Source organism: Schistocerca serialis, chromosome 4 (genome assembly GCF_023864345.2).
Source record: "Schistocerca serialis cubense isolate TAMUIC-IGC-003099 chromosome 4, iqSchSeri2.2, whole genome shotgun sequence".
Taxonomy (NCBI): Eukaryota; Metazoa; Arthropoda; class Insecta; order Orthoptera; family Acrididae; genus Schistocerca; species Schistocerca serialis.
Genome location: NC_064641.1, coordinates 595,030,951 through 595,048,963, shown reverse-complemented (window position 1 = coordinate 595,048,963; position 18,013 = coordinate 595,030,951). Strand labels below are relative to the sequence as shown.

At 41.3% G+C, this 18,013-nt stretch overlaps 1 protein-coding gene across 1 annotated transcript in view; it reads left to right on the top strand.

The window, feature by feature from the left end:
• LOC126475352 (choline transporter-like protein 1) overlaps positions 1-18,013 on the top strand; it is a 496,357-nt gene that overhangs the window by 427,655 nt on the left and 50,689 nt on the right. Inside the window, exons 8-9 of the mRNA XM_050103165.1 lie at positions 10,394-10,502; positions 13,913-14,027. Of these exons, the coding sequence (XP_049959122.1) occupies positions 10,394-10,502; positions 13,913-14,027 (224 nt within the window). The remainder of the gene's footprint in view (positions 1-10,393; positions 10,503-13,912; positions 14,028-18,013) is intronic.

Sequence of the window (18,013 nt, the reverse complement as noted above, 5' to 3'; positions counted from 1 at the left end):
TGAACCACATTCATCCGAGTGTTGCCTAAAAGAGTTGGCAGGTCCGCTGGCAAGTCAGCCGCGGCCCGCTGGTCAGAAAATAAAATGCAATCCAATAAAACGTGGCGCACAGTGACCTGGATGCCGCAAGCACCACACATTGGAGGGTCTTCTCGCCGGAGCAGGAAGCCATGCGTCATAGGGCTGTGGCCTATTCAAAACCGAGTGATGAGAACCTCGTCCCGTCGATGGGGCTGAAAGGAAGTACACCACACACGCGTTGTGGGCTTGACTAGACGGAGCTTATTGTCAGTCACTTCCAGCCACTCATCCTCCCACTGACACATGACTCGTGAGCTCAACAGCGAGGTGAGTGCGTGCAAGGGGATAGCACACTGAGATACGTGTGGATCGAGACACGCCTCCTTGGCTGCGAGATCTGCCCTTTCATTCCCAGCAATGCCGACATGCCCCGGAACCCAGCAGAAAGCTACGAAGGGCACTGAGTGAATCGGAACAGACAAGAAATTTAGGAGAGGAAGAATGTCTCATCTGCTCCAGCGCCCGCAAGATCGCAGACAATTCTGCATCAAAGACAGTAAAAGTCTGAGGCACTTGGACCTTGAGATCACGATCCGGAAAAACAACTGAGCAACCAACGGAATCCCCTTGTTTCGACCCATCCGTAAAAACAGCTACATAGTCGTGGTGCTCAGATAAAATAGCAGAAAATGCTGCATTAAAAAAGGTGGCAGGAGTGCAATCTCTCTTGTACTGCAATAAATCTAAAAGCACTCCGGGCCCCTTCAGTAACCAGAGTGGCAGGCTGTTAAAACCCTGGATTTGGGGTTGTACAGACTCCACACCGAGCGACTCTAGCACATGTTGCACACGGATCCCAAATGGCAACGTAGCCCGGGGACAGTGGGAAAAAAGGCGGTCCAGAGGTGGATGGGCAACAAGGTGGTGAGCAGGCGAGCTGGGAGCTGCAAGAAACTTACAAGCCTGGTGCACCAGCAGGAGCTGCCGCCGGATGGTAAGTGGCGGTTCGCCAGCCTCAGCACAGAAGCTGGGTATGGGACTGGTCGAGATAAGCACCCGTGGCCAGTCGAATCCCAGCATGGTGGACAGCGTCAAGGATCTGCAAATAAGACGGCCTTGCTGACCCATATACTGTGCACCCATAGTCCAGCTGTGGATGCACAAAAGCGCAATAAAACTGAAGGAGACGCGCCCTGTCCGCTCCCCAAGACCTGTGGCTGAGGCACTTGAGGATGTTCAGTGCCTTCAGGGTTCTGGCTTTCAAGTCATGTAGGTGTGGCAGCCATGACAACCTGGAGTCAAAAATTAGGCCCAGAAACTGCACTATTTCTCTAAAATGTAGGACAGCATCCCCCATATGCAAGGCAGGCAAATTAAAAAGACGACGAGAACGATTAAAATGAACACAAACACACTTATCGGCAGAAAACTGAAAACCTGTCTTTGCAGCCCACTCCTCTAACCGCCGCACTGTTAGCTGCAACTGACGGCTGACGGTTGCAACACTGGAGGAGGAACAGAAAACAGCAAAGTCGTCCACAAACAAGGAGCATTGTACTGGACTCCTCACTGTAGTCGTTATACTGTTGATGGCAATGGCAAAGAGGGTAACGCTTAAAACACTGCCCTGAGGGACACCGTTCTCTTGCTCAAAGTGATCAGACAGTGTGTTACCAACGTGGGTCCGAAAAAACTGCTGAGACAGGAAAGACCGAATGAAAATGGGGAGGCGGCCACAAAAGCCCCATTGATGCAGGTGTCCAAGAATACAGTGTCTCCAAGTAGTATCATATGCCTTACTGATATCAAAGAAGATACCAATACAGTGATGCTGACGGAGGAAAGCCTGCTGAATAGCCGCCTCTAGGAGGGTCAGGTTGTCGACCGTGGACCAAAATTTTCAGAATCCACACTGAAAGCGGCTAAGGAGCTGTCTAGTCTCTAACAGCCAGACCAGACGACGGTTAACCATCCGTTCCAGGGTCTTTCCGACACAGCTTGTCAAGGCGATACTATGATAACTACTGGGACATGTGCGGTCCTTTCCTGGTTTGAGGAGAGGGATGAGGATTGCCTCCCTCCACGAGGTGGGGAACACTCCTGTCTGCCATATCAGATTAAAACATTCGAGGAGGATTTCCTTTGACGCCGTTGGCAGATGTCGAAGCATGGAGTACCAGATGCGGTCGTAACCTGGTGCAGTGTCAGAAGTCGCAGTAAGTGCCGATCCAAGTTCCCACATGGAGAAAGGGGAGTTGTAGGCCTCTGAACTGTTTGACCGAAAGTCCAACTTCGCTCGTTCGACAGTCGCACGGTAGCGACAAAATGCTGGATCCTGGGTTGCAGTGGCAGTACTTTGTGCAAAATGCTCTGCCAGCGTCTGAGCAATGGCTCTGGGTGTTGTTTGGAGGCATCCCTGGTTCAGGACTGCAGCTATTGGTAAACGGCTGCGTTTACCGGAAATCCTCCGGATGGCTTCCCATACTTTTGTGGAACAAGTGGAACGGTTGATGGAGTCCAGGAACTCCTGCCATGACCTTTTCTTGCTCTCTTTAATGACACGGCGTGCCCTGGCTCTTGCGATGCGAAAGGCGGTAAGATTGACCGCTGTTGGGCGGCATTTAAATCGGCGAAGCCACACGCCTGTCCCGGATGGCTGAACGGCACTCTTCCGTCCACCAAGGCACAAGGCGCCGCTTAGGAGGGCCAGAAGACTGTGGTATGGATAGGTCAGCAGCATGATGGATCACAAGTGTGATGTGATCCACCCATTCCTGTACGCTGTTGTGGCGTTCAAAGACAGCCAACCGAGTGAACAGAGGCCAGTTAGCCCTGCCAATCATCCACGATGGCGGCCTCTGCTCAAGCAATACACCATCCAGGAGATGAGTGCAGATGGGGAAGTGATCGCTGGAATGAAGGTCGTCAATGACCTCCCAGTGAACAGAGTCGGTGAGGGCTGGAGAGCAGAAAGATAGGTCAATGGCTGAGAATGACCCAGTAGCAGTAGAGAAATGAGTTGGAGTATCTGTGTTGAGGATGCACAACACTTGAGATGTTAGGAGGCTCTCCAAAATTCGACCTCGAGTGCAAAGAGAAGTGGAGCCCCACAGGACATGATGGGCATTGAAGTCTCCCAGGAGGAGAAATGGGCGGGGGAGTTGGTCGATAAGATCTGTGAGAGCGTCTAAGGTCATTGCATCCAGAGGGGGTAAATAAAGGGAGCAAATGGTAAGCCTCCAACGGGAATGAATTTCAACTGCAACTGCTTGCAGGTCAGTATCCAGGGGGAGAGCAGAGGAGTGGTGGTCATTATTGACAAACACGGCGACTCCGCCTTTGGCTCTGTCTCCAGTCAGGTCATCTTTGCGATACAACGTATAGCCCCTGAGTACAGGAGCATCAGATGGTTTTAGATGTGTTTCCTGTAAACATAAGCACAGGGGGTGTTGCCGTGCTAGGAGGTGCAGTTCCTCCACATGTGCCCGGAATCCATTCAGGTTCCACTGTATAATGGGAGCCATCTATCAGGGTGGGAGTACCTTCAGTCTCACTTTCTGTCGGGGAGGAGAGGGGGCATTGGAGCCAAAACCTGAGAAGCAGTAGGGGTGTAGCAGCGCTGGGCATTGCACAAGACGGGACCTGGGAAGGGGCAGGAGGTTCCATGACGTCAGCTACCACGGCCTGGTCAGAAGGTCGGGGAGGAGAAGCAGGCTTCACAGGAACAGCAGCAGCACACGTACATTTACAAACGCAGGTGCTAGTGCTGACAGTAGCAACCTCCGTTTGTGTAGCGGCATCAGTTTTCAAGACTGGCTGTTTCAGAATGGAAGAAAAGGAAGCAGCGAACATGGCCGGCTGCAGGGACTCGTAAATTTTCTTTTCCTCACCGTACGGGATGCGTTTGGTGGTTTTAAGTTCCTGGATCTTCCGTTCCTTAAGGAAAACTCTACATTCCCTACTCCACACAGGGTGATCCCCAGAGCAGTTGACACATTTGGGAGGAGAGGAGCAACCAACTCCCTCATGGGTGGCTTTACCACGTTTCCCGCAAGTGGCTTCCCCTTTACAGCCGAGAGTAGTGTGTCCAAAGTGTTGGCATTTAAAACACCGCATGGGGTTCGGGTAATAAGGCCGTACACTGAAACGTAGGAAACCTGCCTTCACATGCTCGGGCAATTTGGTGCTGTTAAACGTAAGGATGAACGAGTCAGATTTCATGAGAGCACCATCCACCCGTTTCATAACATGTTGCACGTCGACAATTCCTTCCCGGGACCATTCAGCCTTCAGTTCATCTTGGGGAATGTCAACGAGATCTCTGCAAGTCACAACACCCTTGCTGTAGTTCAAGGTGTTGTGAAATTCAGTCTCAATCGCAAACTCCCCAAGAAATTGTGCCTTCTGAAGATTCTGGACTTGCTGGAAGCTAGATGTTTCAACCAACAAGATGCCATTTCACAAGCGCTTTACAGATTTTAATGTGCCAGCAATACCTTCTAAGCCCTTCTGTATATAAAATGGCGAAACTTTGTCAAAACTCCCATCTTTTCACCTAATTATGAGAAACACATTCTGCGAAGCAGCATGCATTCTGTTACTATTACCTGAATCAGGAGGACTGGCTACACGAGCCCTCTTGTGAGATTGGGTGTTAGAACCTACCAGCGGCCCACCCTTTCCGCTGGGAGGAGAAGAAGAAAAGTTCGAGGGTTCCATCTCGGTCCCACGAGCGGCTAGGGAACTAGGAGTCCACCTAGACAGAGCCCCGCGTGCCTAGGTAAGCCTTATACAACTGAGGTGCGGCAGGTTCCCAAGAGGTTGCCCGCTAACGACTGTTCCACCTCAACAGCCATGCATCTCATCGGCACGCAGCACACCTTGACATTGAGGGGTTGTTTATAGAGGTTTATTCCATCCTCGCGATCCAGGCGGTCAAGCCAAGATCCCCACTCCCTGAGACACACAACATTGCACCGCCGCGCCGCACGGTGGTCGTTGAAGTATGCTCAGAGCTTACTGTGACAGGGGACTGGCGGCGCTTACCAGTTCCCAGCTCAGGAACCCCGGGGTCGCCAAGCCCGTACCCAGCAAATGAATGCTGAGCCCCTGGGGACCTCTAAGTACCTCCCTAAGAAATCAACTGGTACAAGGAAAAATACTCAGAGGAATAGTCATCACAGCAGTGAAGAATCTGATTGCGTTTGCATGTGACCTCTGTCTCTACACCTGAACAAGATGCAGAACCCACAATTGAACGTAATCAGGAGTTAATGGATCCTCTTGATCTCACTTTTTGCTGTGAAGAGGATCATAGCTCAGACATTTGTCAACATAATGAAATGAATACCATAATGGCCTAGGATCTTATACAGCCAAATCTTGGAATGTTTCTTGTGGTAAAATTCTTGACCAAAAAAAGTATCAAGCATCTTATTGGTAAACTTATACAATTCTATGGAGATGGGAAGTTCAAGGTGTCATATCTTCATACAACAGGCAGGGAAAAAAGTTTTTGCTTCCAAGATGTGCCAGCTGAAGCTTCCCCGAATGTAAAAGGATTGTGCATATAATTAATCCCCCTTACAAGTGAAACTGAGGCAAATTTTTCTCTTCTGATGAAAATGTCAAACTTTTCTTGTAAGTTTGAATATTTAATTTTTTTATGTTTTATGCTTCTTTTTCTATAAATATTTAATGATTTCTGCTTATTTTAATACAGGTGGAAAAGTTGTCTCTTTTGCCAGTTAACTTTGCCAAATGTGTTTTCATTTTTATTATGTATAAATACATAACTAAGTTGTCAGCTGTCCATGTATCATGAAACTAAAGACTAAAAATATTTCTTAGGATAGTTTCAAAAATGTTTTGGCACTATTAGGTGACAAAATGTGCAGAAGAAAAAAGTGTAGCAAAGCTGTCCCAGTTTATGGTAGTTAATAGTTCAGTCATTGAAGGAAATTGGGGGAAAAATTGTGTAGTAGCAAATTTTTGAACAGTGCTTGGAGAAGAGTGTGTTGAATAGCGCACTAAAAATCTTCTCCGGTGTGGTTGAGCATGGGTATGGGGGCAGGATCATCTAAAGGTCAGTTTTTTATATTTTTCTTGGTTATCTTGAAAACTGTAGCTTCTGGCAAAAATGACTCCCCGTACAAATTTAAACTACTTTAAATTTTCTACAAAAAATGCCCTATTCGGTTTTTTTCTAGCTCTAATAATTGCAACATTTCAGGAGATGGAAAATCACAGATTATTAAAATTGTGTTTAATGGTTTAAAATTAATGTATATTGTTAGTTAATGTGGGTTAAGAACAAATATTAAATGTTTATACCATGTCTAAGTATAGTTTGTATTAAGGGACATGCTGTGTTCTGAGTGTTTGTTAGTTAGTTGCCTCAGAGAAAGGATATTGTTCAAAAGCTTAGCAACAATTTCAGCTGTATTTTTGTGCCTGCCTGTCAGTCAGTTAATGCCTCAACTATATGGTGAGCAATTACCTTTACTGCTTTCACAATTTGTATCCTACCTAGAACTTTCCAATATCATTTTAATAAATTTCAGGTGGTCACAAGGCATAAACCAGGAATGCTCAGAAATTACAAAAGAAAAGAAAATTATTCTGTATTAACATCTTAATTTATAGGGCATACTTTTATTAACAACTATTTCTTTAAAGTATCTAAATACCTATATTCTACAATTAGAAGTTCTTAATCACACCACGTGTACCAGTGTGTTTAGTAAAATTGTCATTTTTGCAAAATAAAGAGTGTTATTTTACTTCAAGATAGATTTACAGCACATTACAAATATGTCAAAGGAACATAATTTTATCTTTGTTACATACGATTTTCATTTGTCACTGTTTCACACAAGTATGCATAAATAAATTAAAGTATATATTTTTCACTAATTTCCCACAGACATACAAAGAGTTTGTAAAGTTAAAATCCTCTTGCTTAGCCCCATAATTCTCTTAGATGACCATCTTGACCAATCTTCTTTGGTTAATTAATAGGTTCTTACAGAGTAAATGTTTGTGTAAGCTGTGTTTGCATGAGTGTGTATGTATGTTGTCCAATTCCGATGAACGCCCTTTTAGCTGAAAGCTTACGTGTTCGACAGTCTTTTTGTTGTGCCTGTCTGTGACTCAACATCTCCACTATGGTGAGTAGCAATCTGTCCTTTTCGTAATATTGTCATTATTCCATCCTGGATTTTTCCATTGTTTGATAATTTAAACACAGTAGACACTCAACTATCTGGCCTAATGTGGCAGAAGGTCAAGCCATATAGACTGGAATTCTACAAATCCTCTTTTCTGACCCCAGCTGTACCATTCAAAATACCCTTTCTTTTTTTTCTTTTTTAATACTAAAACCCAATTTTATTGACATTTTCTGACCTCTGACCTCTTACATAATACATAAAAGTTATAAATGTTTGTTATTGAGATACTGCACCCTTCAAAAATTATCACAGAAGAAATAGAATGATGTGGATAGTGAAGTATGAATGTATGGTTACACACTTGTGAAAAGTCGGGCTTAACAAAAAAGATGAAACTTAGAAGTTTGAGGTTTTTTTTTAAAAAAAAACTTTGATAGATGACTGTTACCCCCCTGTAGCTGCAATATCCCTCCATTTATGCAAATAGATGGTATCAGCTGGTGCTGGTTCTTCCTGCTCACTAACGTACTTTGGCTTTGCCTCATTCATCTTGAACCCTCCCAAATGTCAGATGTGATTTCTCCCAGCTTCTGAGTTTGCCTCCTCCTCTTGTGTAAATTCCCCATCACCATTTTCACAATATCATTGTCAGATAATCCATCAGTTTCATTGTTTGCCATCCATTCTGTGACATTTTCTGCATCAACGTTCTCACAGTCCGATACACTTTTGAGCAGTGAAACAATATCATCATTTCCATTTTTTACTTTGCTTTCAAACATGGATTCAAAGTTAAAATGTCCATTTTCATAGTCTGAAAGAATTTTCCAAGAGCTTACAAGTCATATTCAACCAACCACCTCATGGTATTGAGCAAGTGTATCATCTTCAGAATGGTTACACAGTCTTCATTATTATCAACTACTGATATCAACAAACTGAGGAGACTTGCAAAACTTCTTGTTTAGCATTTCAAGCATGCTCATGCATCAGCTGATAAATAGCAGGCACATTTAAGGATAAAAATAAAGCTTTTTTATCTCCGTCTGTGAGTTTGTCACTGTCAGGATGCAAAAGTGCATTATCAAGAAACAGCAGAATTTTCCTCAATAAGTTATTGTCTTTCAAATACTTCTCTACATCTGTAAGAATGCATTTTGGAACCGGGTGTTAAAGATTTCTGAATTCATCCATCTTTTGATGAATGTAATGCAGGGACAGTGACTACTGATTTTTCAGGTTGTTTGAAGCTCCAGGTTTTCATGATTTCTCTATTAATGTAAGCCTAAGCTTGTGATTGTCAAGTGCATCATTTCAAGCCAGCATGATAGTTCACTCCTTACTTTTCTTATATCCAGGTGCTACAGCTCCATTTTTTGAAGCAAGCCTCTTGTAATTTAAACTACTCTCATTGTAACTACACTATTGTTCACCAGAAATTCCCTCCTCATCAATTAACTTTTAAAGATAGTCTTTAAACAATGACACAGCCTACTTATCAGTGGATAAAGTCTCTCCACTGGGGGTAATCTGGTGAATACTAAATCATGTTTCCCACTGACAGTAAATTCTGAGCCTTCCCCTTCTATTTGCTGCTGAAATTGCACTTCTTTTTCCTGCAATATTGGCCCATTAAAGGGCAAACTTTTTCCTCTTAAGGGTTTGTGCCACAAAAATAAAGTTTGCTCAACTTCCTTATGCTTACCTTTCAACATTGCCTTCATTTACTTTTATTCCACTTCCACTAACTTGGGAAGCACACCACTTCTCAATTTCTGCTCTATTTTTCTTCCACTCCAATATTACTTTTCCAGTTCTGGTTGCTATGCCAGAATCCAGTTGCATTATAACATGTAATTTCTGATCTATAGTCACTACAATTTTTTTAAATTTATTGCACATTGCCATTTCTTTAATTAAAACATCAAGGACCACACAAAATGACAGTTTAATAATGTACACACTTTGGATGTCAGATATGCAACTCAAGAAACAAAGTATGCAGAGCTGCCAGCAGAGATGCTCTCTACATGTGTCCATTGTTATTTGTGAGCATTGGAGGAGAGCTTCTAAGCATCATGTGTTGAAAAGTATGGACCTTACCTTATAATTGTGATTCCAGATGTGCTGGAAAAACAAATCATGCATAAAACATTTTGAAAGGCTGCAGAGCATTGTAGCTGGCAGCCAATAGCTAAAGCTTTGGAAGAGTGCAGTATGTACAATAAATTAATCCTCATTTTATCACAGAGAATCATTTTATGCTATTAAGTAGGCTAGATAGTCATGAGGCAGATAGTAAATAGTCTACTGTAATATTAAGATGGATTTAAGTAGAACTACAGAAAATACAGGTTGTTATGTTGAAAATAAATACTTTCCTAATAGGTTTCACAGAAGGAAACTGTAGTGTAATGTGTCATATGACTTCTATACTGTCTGAAAGCTGGAAGAATATGTTTCACAATTCTAGTTGGTGCTAACCATTTCAAACTGTATCATTGGTCCAGTGGTCTGTCTTAGAAAAGGGAAGTTTGTAATTTTTGAACGCATTTGTTATAGAATTATGCAATGGAATTTGTATTCAGATGTAACAGCTGTTTTTCTAACCCAACTATTTCTCTAAATTGATTAATAAATACATAAAAAGATTTTGTTCACAATGCCTAGAAAACTTTGTCACATAATTACATATTCTCATTTGGACAATAATATGTTTTCTTCTGAAGTAGGTTATCTAGCACGTATTGGACTAGTGATTTCTTGACAGAAATCATTCATATAGAAAGGTCTAAACTGAGAGAATCTATCTGAAACTAATATAACATAAAGAAAATCACTTATAACTATAATGGTCCTCTTAATATAGATAGATAACTTAATCAGTAATATCAGCAGAAATCTGAATTTGTTTGCAAAGTGTTTTCTCCTCATTTACTTAATAGCCTGCATCTTAACAAAGAAAAAGAGAAGTATATGTATAATGTGACAAGCATATGAGACAAAATATCACACTTCTGACATACAACCATGAAATACATGAGATAATTTGTGAATAGTTGTGAAATGTGACTACACTGACTTGGTAAAATAAATTTTTAGTATTTGCTTATTGGATGACTACTGTATTCATAATACAGTTTCAGGTGAGGAGGTTTTATAAACCATAGAGCTGATTTATTTTTCTGTTTTTCTTTTAGGTTTCTCCATAGTGATATTAATATTATTCAGATACTTGGTTGGAGTTATGGTATGGATTGTGCTTATTGCTGTGACACTAGTCAGTTTAGGAGGAACACTTTATCTTTGGTAAGTGAAATGATTTAATACATATGCTGTGTTCATTTTATTGTGTATCTGAAAGATTAGTAACTGGTAAGTTAAAGGATGATTTTATATCACTTCAATACTTAAGAGCATCCCACCCACAACTAAAGACCTTCTTTGGTAATAAAAACAGTGAGAAGTTAAAAAAAAGAAGAGTATGTTCTAGTTCATTTCACTTGTTGTTTCCCTAAAATGTAAGCATTTCAATGACTAGTTTTATTCTTGTGTTTTTCACCTCAGTGCATTTATTTAAGCTTCAGCATTTTTAGATGCTTTTAATCTGATTGATGGACTAGTCTGTCTGATGCCTTTGTGAATAAAGAGTCTATAATTTTGCCAGGGCCAGCTGTGGTTTATGAACTAACTAGCTGACTGTTCCTGGGAGACTCAAACTCAGGACCTTTGCATTTCATGAGCAGGTGCTCTAATTGACTGAGCTACCCAAGCACAACTCATGACCCATCCTCACAGTTTTACTTCTGTCAGTACCTCATCTCCTAACTTCCAAACTTGACAACTTGCAAGATTGCCACTCCTGAAAGAAAGCAGGCCTGGAAAGCTAGTCTCACAAGTTTCACAGGAAAGCTTCTGTGAAGTTCAGAAGGTAGGAGATGAGGTACTGGTAGAAGTAAAGCTGTGAAGATGGCTTGTGAATCATGCTCGGGCAGCTCAGTTGGTACAGCACTTGCATGCAAAACGGGAAGTTCCTGAATTCAAGTCTCAGTCCAGCACGCAATTTTAATATGCCATGCAGTTTCAGATCAGCAGATACTCCATGGCGCTCATTCCAGAAACATCCCCCAGGCTGTGGCTAAGCCATGTCTCGGTGGCATTCTTTGTTTCAGGAGTGCTTGTCTTGCAAATTTTGCAAGAGAGCTTCTGTGAAGTTTGGAAGGAAGGAGATGAGGTATAGGCAGAAATAAAGCTGTTAGGATGGGCAGTGAATAATCATGCTTGGATGGCTCAAGTGGTAGAGCACTAGCCCATGAATGGCAAAGTCCCCTAGTTCCAGTCTTAGTTCGGCACACTGTTTTGATCTGCCAGTAAGTTTTTTACTAGAGTACAGTCTGCTGCAGAGTGAAAATCTCATTCTGGAAATTACTACAGTAGTTAATAAGCTGTAACAGTCCAGTTACTTGTTTATCCCAGACTACAATCAAATGTGGTTGAAATGTTTCCATGTATTCAATGCTTGTGATTACATGCCACTGCTTCCTCATTCCTACAAATAGGAGTGTCTTACCTGCATGGCAATTGTCACCTGATACTAAGTCATGGATCAAGATTACACTTTTGACTTGCATATACACTATCATCCGATAGTAACCACAATTTGTGTAGTACTCTGTGGAATTAGGAATGACACTGGCATTTTATTTGTCAAGTGTTAGCATAATTAGCTGTTCATCTCTTCATAAAGAATGGTTTCTGCCTCCCTCTGCTCTGCTGTTGTTCATTTTGGAAAATGTGTTATTTCCAAAATGTAGTGTGCAGTGACAGATACTTCATCAGTAAAGTCCTGTGACACAGGTCACATTGTCTGTTTCATTTCACTTATGGACACATAATACACTGTGCAGGAGAAAAATGATTTCTGCATCAAAATTCTTGTCTTTCAGGATGATGACATTTGTCAGTAACTACCCCGCAGATACAAACAGAACATACAATACACACATCTCATCCTCCCCCCCTCTCTCGGTTCATATTGTCCTCCGTCTCTCTATCCATCTCCTCCTTCCCCCATTTCCTCCATCCCCTCTCCTCCTCCCTTATCTTTGTCCTTGTCCTCCTCTTACCCCTATCTCTGTCCGTATCCTCCTCTTCTTCCTATCTCTGTCTTCCTCTTCCCCCTATCTCTGTCTATCCCCTCCTTCCCCAATCTCTACCTATTTCCTCCTCTCTCATGTCCATCTCCTCTTCCCCCTCTTTGTTTCCACCAGCCCACTACCCCTCTACATCTTCCACCTGCCTCCTACACCTCCCCACTCTCCATCCACCTCCTCCTCCCCTCTCTCTGATTATCATGTGCTCACCTCTTTGCCAATCTCCTCCTCAACTCCTCAAATTTCTCTCTGTCCATCAGCTCCTCCCTTCTCACTGTCTGCCCATCAACTACTCCCTTCATTCATCCATCTCATCATTCTACCTCTATCTGTCAATCTCATCTTCCCCGCCTACCCTGCCACTCTATCCATCTCCTACTCCCACCTCTATCTGTTCATCTCACAATCATACCTCTCAATATCCCTCTCATCTTCCCATCTCTCTCTGCTCAGCCTTGCCCATCCACATGTATACCATGTGGAACACATTCCAATAATGCTCGCATAACACACCTGTTGTGCAAGGCAGCATAGATGTCATAGGTTAACAACTCTTTTCACCTCCAGCCCCACACCTATGGAAACTAGGTATTTCTTACTACCATGGCACTCCTTCCCAGATTAATAAGAAATATGTGTAGCTAATTTGGTTGAAATCAATTCAGTTGTTTAGGAGGAGATGTGGAACACTCTCTCTCTCTCTCTCTCTCTCTCTCTCTCTCTCTCTCTCTCTCTCTCTCTTGTATCTTCATATGATTTTATTTACTGTGATACTTAATCAATACATCCATTACTGCATGATGGTATGTGGAATGGATCAAAACACTTTATTCATTATTTTGTTAATGTCAGTAACAATCATGTACAGAAGCTGGAAATACAGATATCAAATGTTATGTACACACAGATATTTATGAAGTATTTGTACTTAAAAAAAAAAAAACCATAGTATCGTATCCTGTGACTAAAGTCTCAGATACTTACAGTTTGAATTGATCATCTCATACAAATACCTGGGTATAACAATTTGTAGGGATATGAAGTGGAACAATCAAATAGATTCAGTCACAGGTAAAGTTCATTGCTAGAATACTAGGGAACTGCAAGCAGATTGCATACAAATCATTTGTGTGACCTAACCTAGAATATTTCTCAGGTGTGTGGGACCAGTGATATTGAACGTATGCAAAGAATGGTAGCATGACTGATTACAGGTTTGCAGAATCTTGAAGGCAGATGCAAACTGTCCCTAGGCAGCCTACTTGCAAAGTTTCAAAACCATATTTAAATGATGAATATACTAAAGTCACCTGTGTATTGCTCCAGTAGCAATCCTGAAGGCAAGATTAGATAAATTACAGTGCACACAGAGATAATACATTTATTTTTCTCATATGACAGTTTTAAATTTCAAATGTTTACTGAGGTTAGTTCAAGTATGAATTCTGTGATATAACAATTTCCATGAGTTCCATGTTAATTACATTTGCATGTTCCTTTAATATTTTTTAATTATTTTTATTTATTGTTATACTTTTATTTATTACAATTGCTTCTGCTGCAAAGGTTTATTTGGAAGCAAGCGAAGGATGGCTTGGCACATACAAAAAATGATAAAGATGCTGAAGGAAGATCAGTAACAGCCTATCTTGTTTATGCCATACTAGCAACAATAGCAACTGTGAGTATCGATCACGAACTTATAAAATTTATAGGAATGATTACCATATCAGATAGTTATGTAGGTTATCATCACCTATCACTGTTTGGTACTAACAAATGTAAATATTAAATATTCTTAATAATATTTCATCTGCCAATAACATAAGTTATATAATGATCTATAAATTCAAGAAAGGAAGATTGGGTTTAACGTCCCGTCAACATTGAGGTCATTAGAGATGGAGCACAAGCTCATATTGTGTCAAGGATGGGAAAGGAAATCAGTTGTGCCCTTTCACAAGGACCATTCCGGCATTTGCATGAAGCAATTTAGTAAAATCATGGAAAACCTAAATCTGGATGGCTGGATGGGGGTTTGAACTGTCATACTGTCATCCTCACGAATGCCAGTCCAGTGTGCTATCCACTGTGCCACTTCACTCAGTGCAACTTCATGCAGTATTCTATTAAAAACAATAATAATAATATGAAAAGGAAAATTTACCTCAGAAAACTAAAATTATAAGACAGAATTACTGCCATCACTTACCTCCAGGGAATAAAATTTCAGCACTGTCAATTAACAAACTAGACACATCAAAAAATTTGTGGTATAACTTCACCATAAGCATAGAGCAACTGATGGTAATAACAGACTCCTAAAATGAATACAGTTTTGTTATATATAGAATAAAAAAACTTATACTAACAAGGGAACCTCCCCATCACATCCCGCTCAGATTTAGTTATAAGTTGGCACAGTGGATAGGCCTTGAAAAACGGAACACAGATCAATCGAGGAAACAGGAAGAAGTTGTGTGGAACAATGAAAAAATAAGCAAAATATACAAACTAAGTAGGCCATGCGCAAGATAGGCAAGGAGAGGTGTCTGCACAGGAGCGCCGTGGTCCCGTGGTTAACGTGAGTGGCTGCGGAATGACAGGTCCTTGGTTCAAATCTTCTCTTGAGTGAAAATTTTACTTTTTTTATTTTCGCAAAGTTCTGTCCATTCGTTTATTGATGTCTCTGTTCACTGTAATGAGTTTAGTGTCTGTGTTTTGCGACCGCACCGCAAAAACCGTGCAATCAGTAGACGAAAGGACATGCCTCTCCAATGGGAACTGAAAACATTTGATCGCAAGGTCATAGGTCAACCGATTCCTGATATATTCTATACGACACTGGTGACGGCATCTGCGTCACATGACAGGAATATGTTGTCGACCCACCTAACCAGTACACTTGGCGAATGGGTAAAAAGATTCTTCTACCTTGCCCGATTTAGGTTTTCTTTTGGATGTTTCGATGTTTGTTTAGGTGTAACGTCCCCATACTATGCCGCAGTTATCTCGCATCGGACGGATGGACAGATAATAATTGTCTGAAAATAAAAACAAACTTTTCACTCGAGGGAAGACTTGAACCAAGGACCTCTCGTTTCGCAGCTGCTCACGCTAACCACGGGACCACGGCACTCCTAAGCCGCGCATGTCCTTGATGTTGCATATCTTGCGCATGGACTACTCAGTTTGTATATTTTGCTTATTTTTTTCATAGTTCCACACAACTTCTTCCTGTTTTCTCGATTGATCCGTGTTCAGTTTTTCAAGGCCTATCCACTGTGCCAACTTATAACTAAATCTGAGGGGGGTGTGATGGGGAGGTTCCCTTGTAAGTTACCTCTTGTTCAAATGGTCATTTTATCCTTCATTAATTGTACTGAAAAGCAGCATTCTCCGGCAAAATCCATTGTAGCCTTATATTTTAGAATCTCTGGCTTCATATTAAACATGTTTTCTCTATTAATTTGTTATACATTCTCATCCCCATATACCAAGGAGCCTGTGCATATAGTTCCAGTTGGTCTGTGGGTAACATAAAATTATCTTTGCTTCTTGTGTTTTATTGTGTCCAAAATTATCCTCCACAGTAGTTTTTGTCTGCTGTGTATGAAGATTACAATTTTGTACACATATGTGGAAGGAAAAGTTAGAATTTGTAATTCCTGTAATAAAGGGCGATAAAATTCTTTTTACTATGAAGTACACATGTATCTGACAATTTTCTTCTGCGGCTTCAGTATTCGACATTAGCTATTTGGATTCACCCCAGGAAACTAAACTATACCTAATGACAGATTCAACATATCTACAATATGTTTTTCTTGTGTACTTATGTCAGTAGGGTTTTCTAGTATTTGCATTGCAAATACTAAACTGCTTAATCTTTTTGACAGGAAGTCAGAGTGGGTATTCCAGCTCAAGTTCTTGTCCACATTTAGTCTAAGGAATTTCTTCATGTCAAACAATGGAAACTCCAGTTTTGAAGATCAACAAAATAAGGGAAAGATAGACTGCTACTCACCATAAAGAAGATACGTCGAGTTGCAGACAGGCACAATAAGAAGACAGTTACAAATTAGCTTTCATCCAAAGTCTTCTTCAGAAAAGGAAACTCAGACACATTCAGTCACACAAACAAGCACACCTCATGTATATGTGACCACCATCTTTGGCAGCTCAGATTGGAATGCGAAATTTGATCATGTCAGGTTCTTGATTGTTATGTTGTATTTTAAGTTCCATACATTTTGAATGTCTGGTTTTGAAATGTACCCTACAGGTTTATGTGATGTTGAGTTTTTCAACCTATTTAAATGGAATCAGTTTCGTAAGCTATTGCATATGCTCACAGCATAGATCAGAGTCAGTTTCAATTCAAACAGAAGTATCATCTTCAAACAGAACTGATGGTGAATTTATATTTATGGGTAAGTCATTTATGTAGGACAAGAACAGGATTGGACCTAAAATGGATCATTAAAACATACCTTGTGATACTGTACACCATTTAGAATAATGATTCACTGTATTTGAAGTGGCAGTTAAACTCTGTTTTCTGTTCTGCAGATATGATGTAAGCCATTTCAGAGCATTGCCCTTAATCCTATATTTATCTAATTTGTAAATAAGCAAGACATGGGCTACTGAGTCAGAGGCTTTTGTGAGATCACAGAAGATACCTGTAACTTTACTCCACTGATGTAATGTGTTGCTTTATCTTTTCAGTAAAGTTATTTGCTGCATCCAGTGTGTTCTTTCATTGTTGGAATCCAAATTGGTTATTTATACATGGTCCATTGACATTAATGTTACCACCACCTAGGTTCAGTGTCACTCACAGACAGCTGGTGGCAGCACTAGCAGTGGAGAGCATGTAAAGCATGTCTGGGGAATACGGAAAACGGTGCAGTCATTGTCGTAATGCAAAAATGGAGCAGTTTATCTGACATTCTAAAGGGCAGGATCACTGACTTTTGGGCCAAAGTGGAAGCATTTTCTAAATGGCTCAATTTGTAGACTATTCGCATGGCCATGGTTAAAGTATACTGTGCGAGGCAAAGTGGCACCAAAGAAGGGACATAGATGACAACAGTGAAGGAGAGCTGTGGAGATGTGTATGGGCAAATAGATGTGCAGCTGTTGAGCAACTGACTGCCCAGATGGAAGCAAGGGGCTACCAACAGTGTCTTCTCAATGATCATTCAGCAAACATTGCTGCATATGGTTCTCCACATCAGGTACCTGCATCATGCACCCACACTACTGCTGCTCATTGACAATGAAGGCTGTAATTTGCATGCCAGTACTTCAATAGGACTCCGCTGGATGGTGACAAGTGGCCTTTTCATGTGCATCATGTTTTATGTTCCTTCGGACAGATGGATGTTGGTGTGTACCGTATGAAGTGTCCAAAAGTAAACACCCTGTAAGAATCGTCAGAAGATTCCAGGCCAGAGGGCATTCCCTGAGTGATCTCCTCATTCTGGAAGGTGCAGTGGATCAATGCAAGTTGGCATCTGTTCTTGGGAACCATGTTCACTCCTACAACCATTTTATTTTTCTCAGCACAATGGCATTTACCAGCAGGACAGTGCAATGTGTCACACAGTACGCAGTATATGTGCGTGATTTAAAGAGTGCTAGGGTAAGTTTGCTATACTC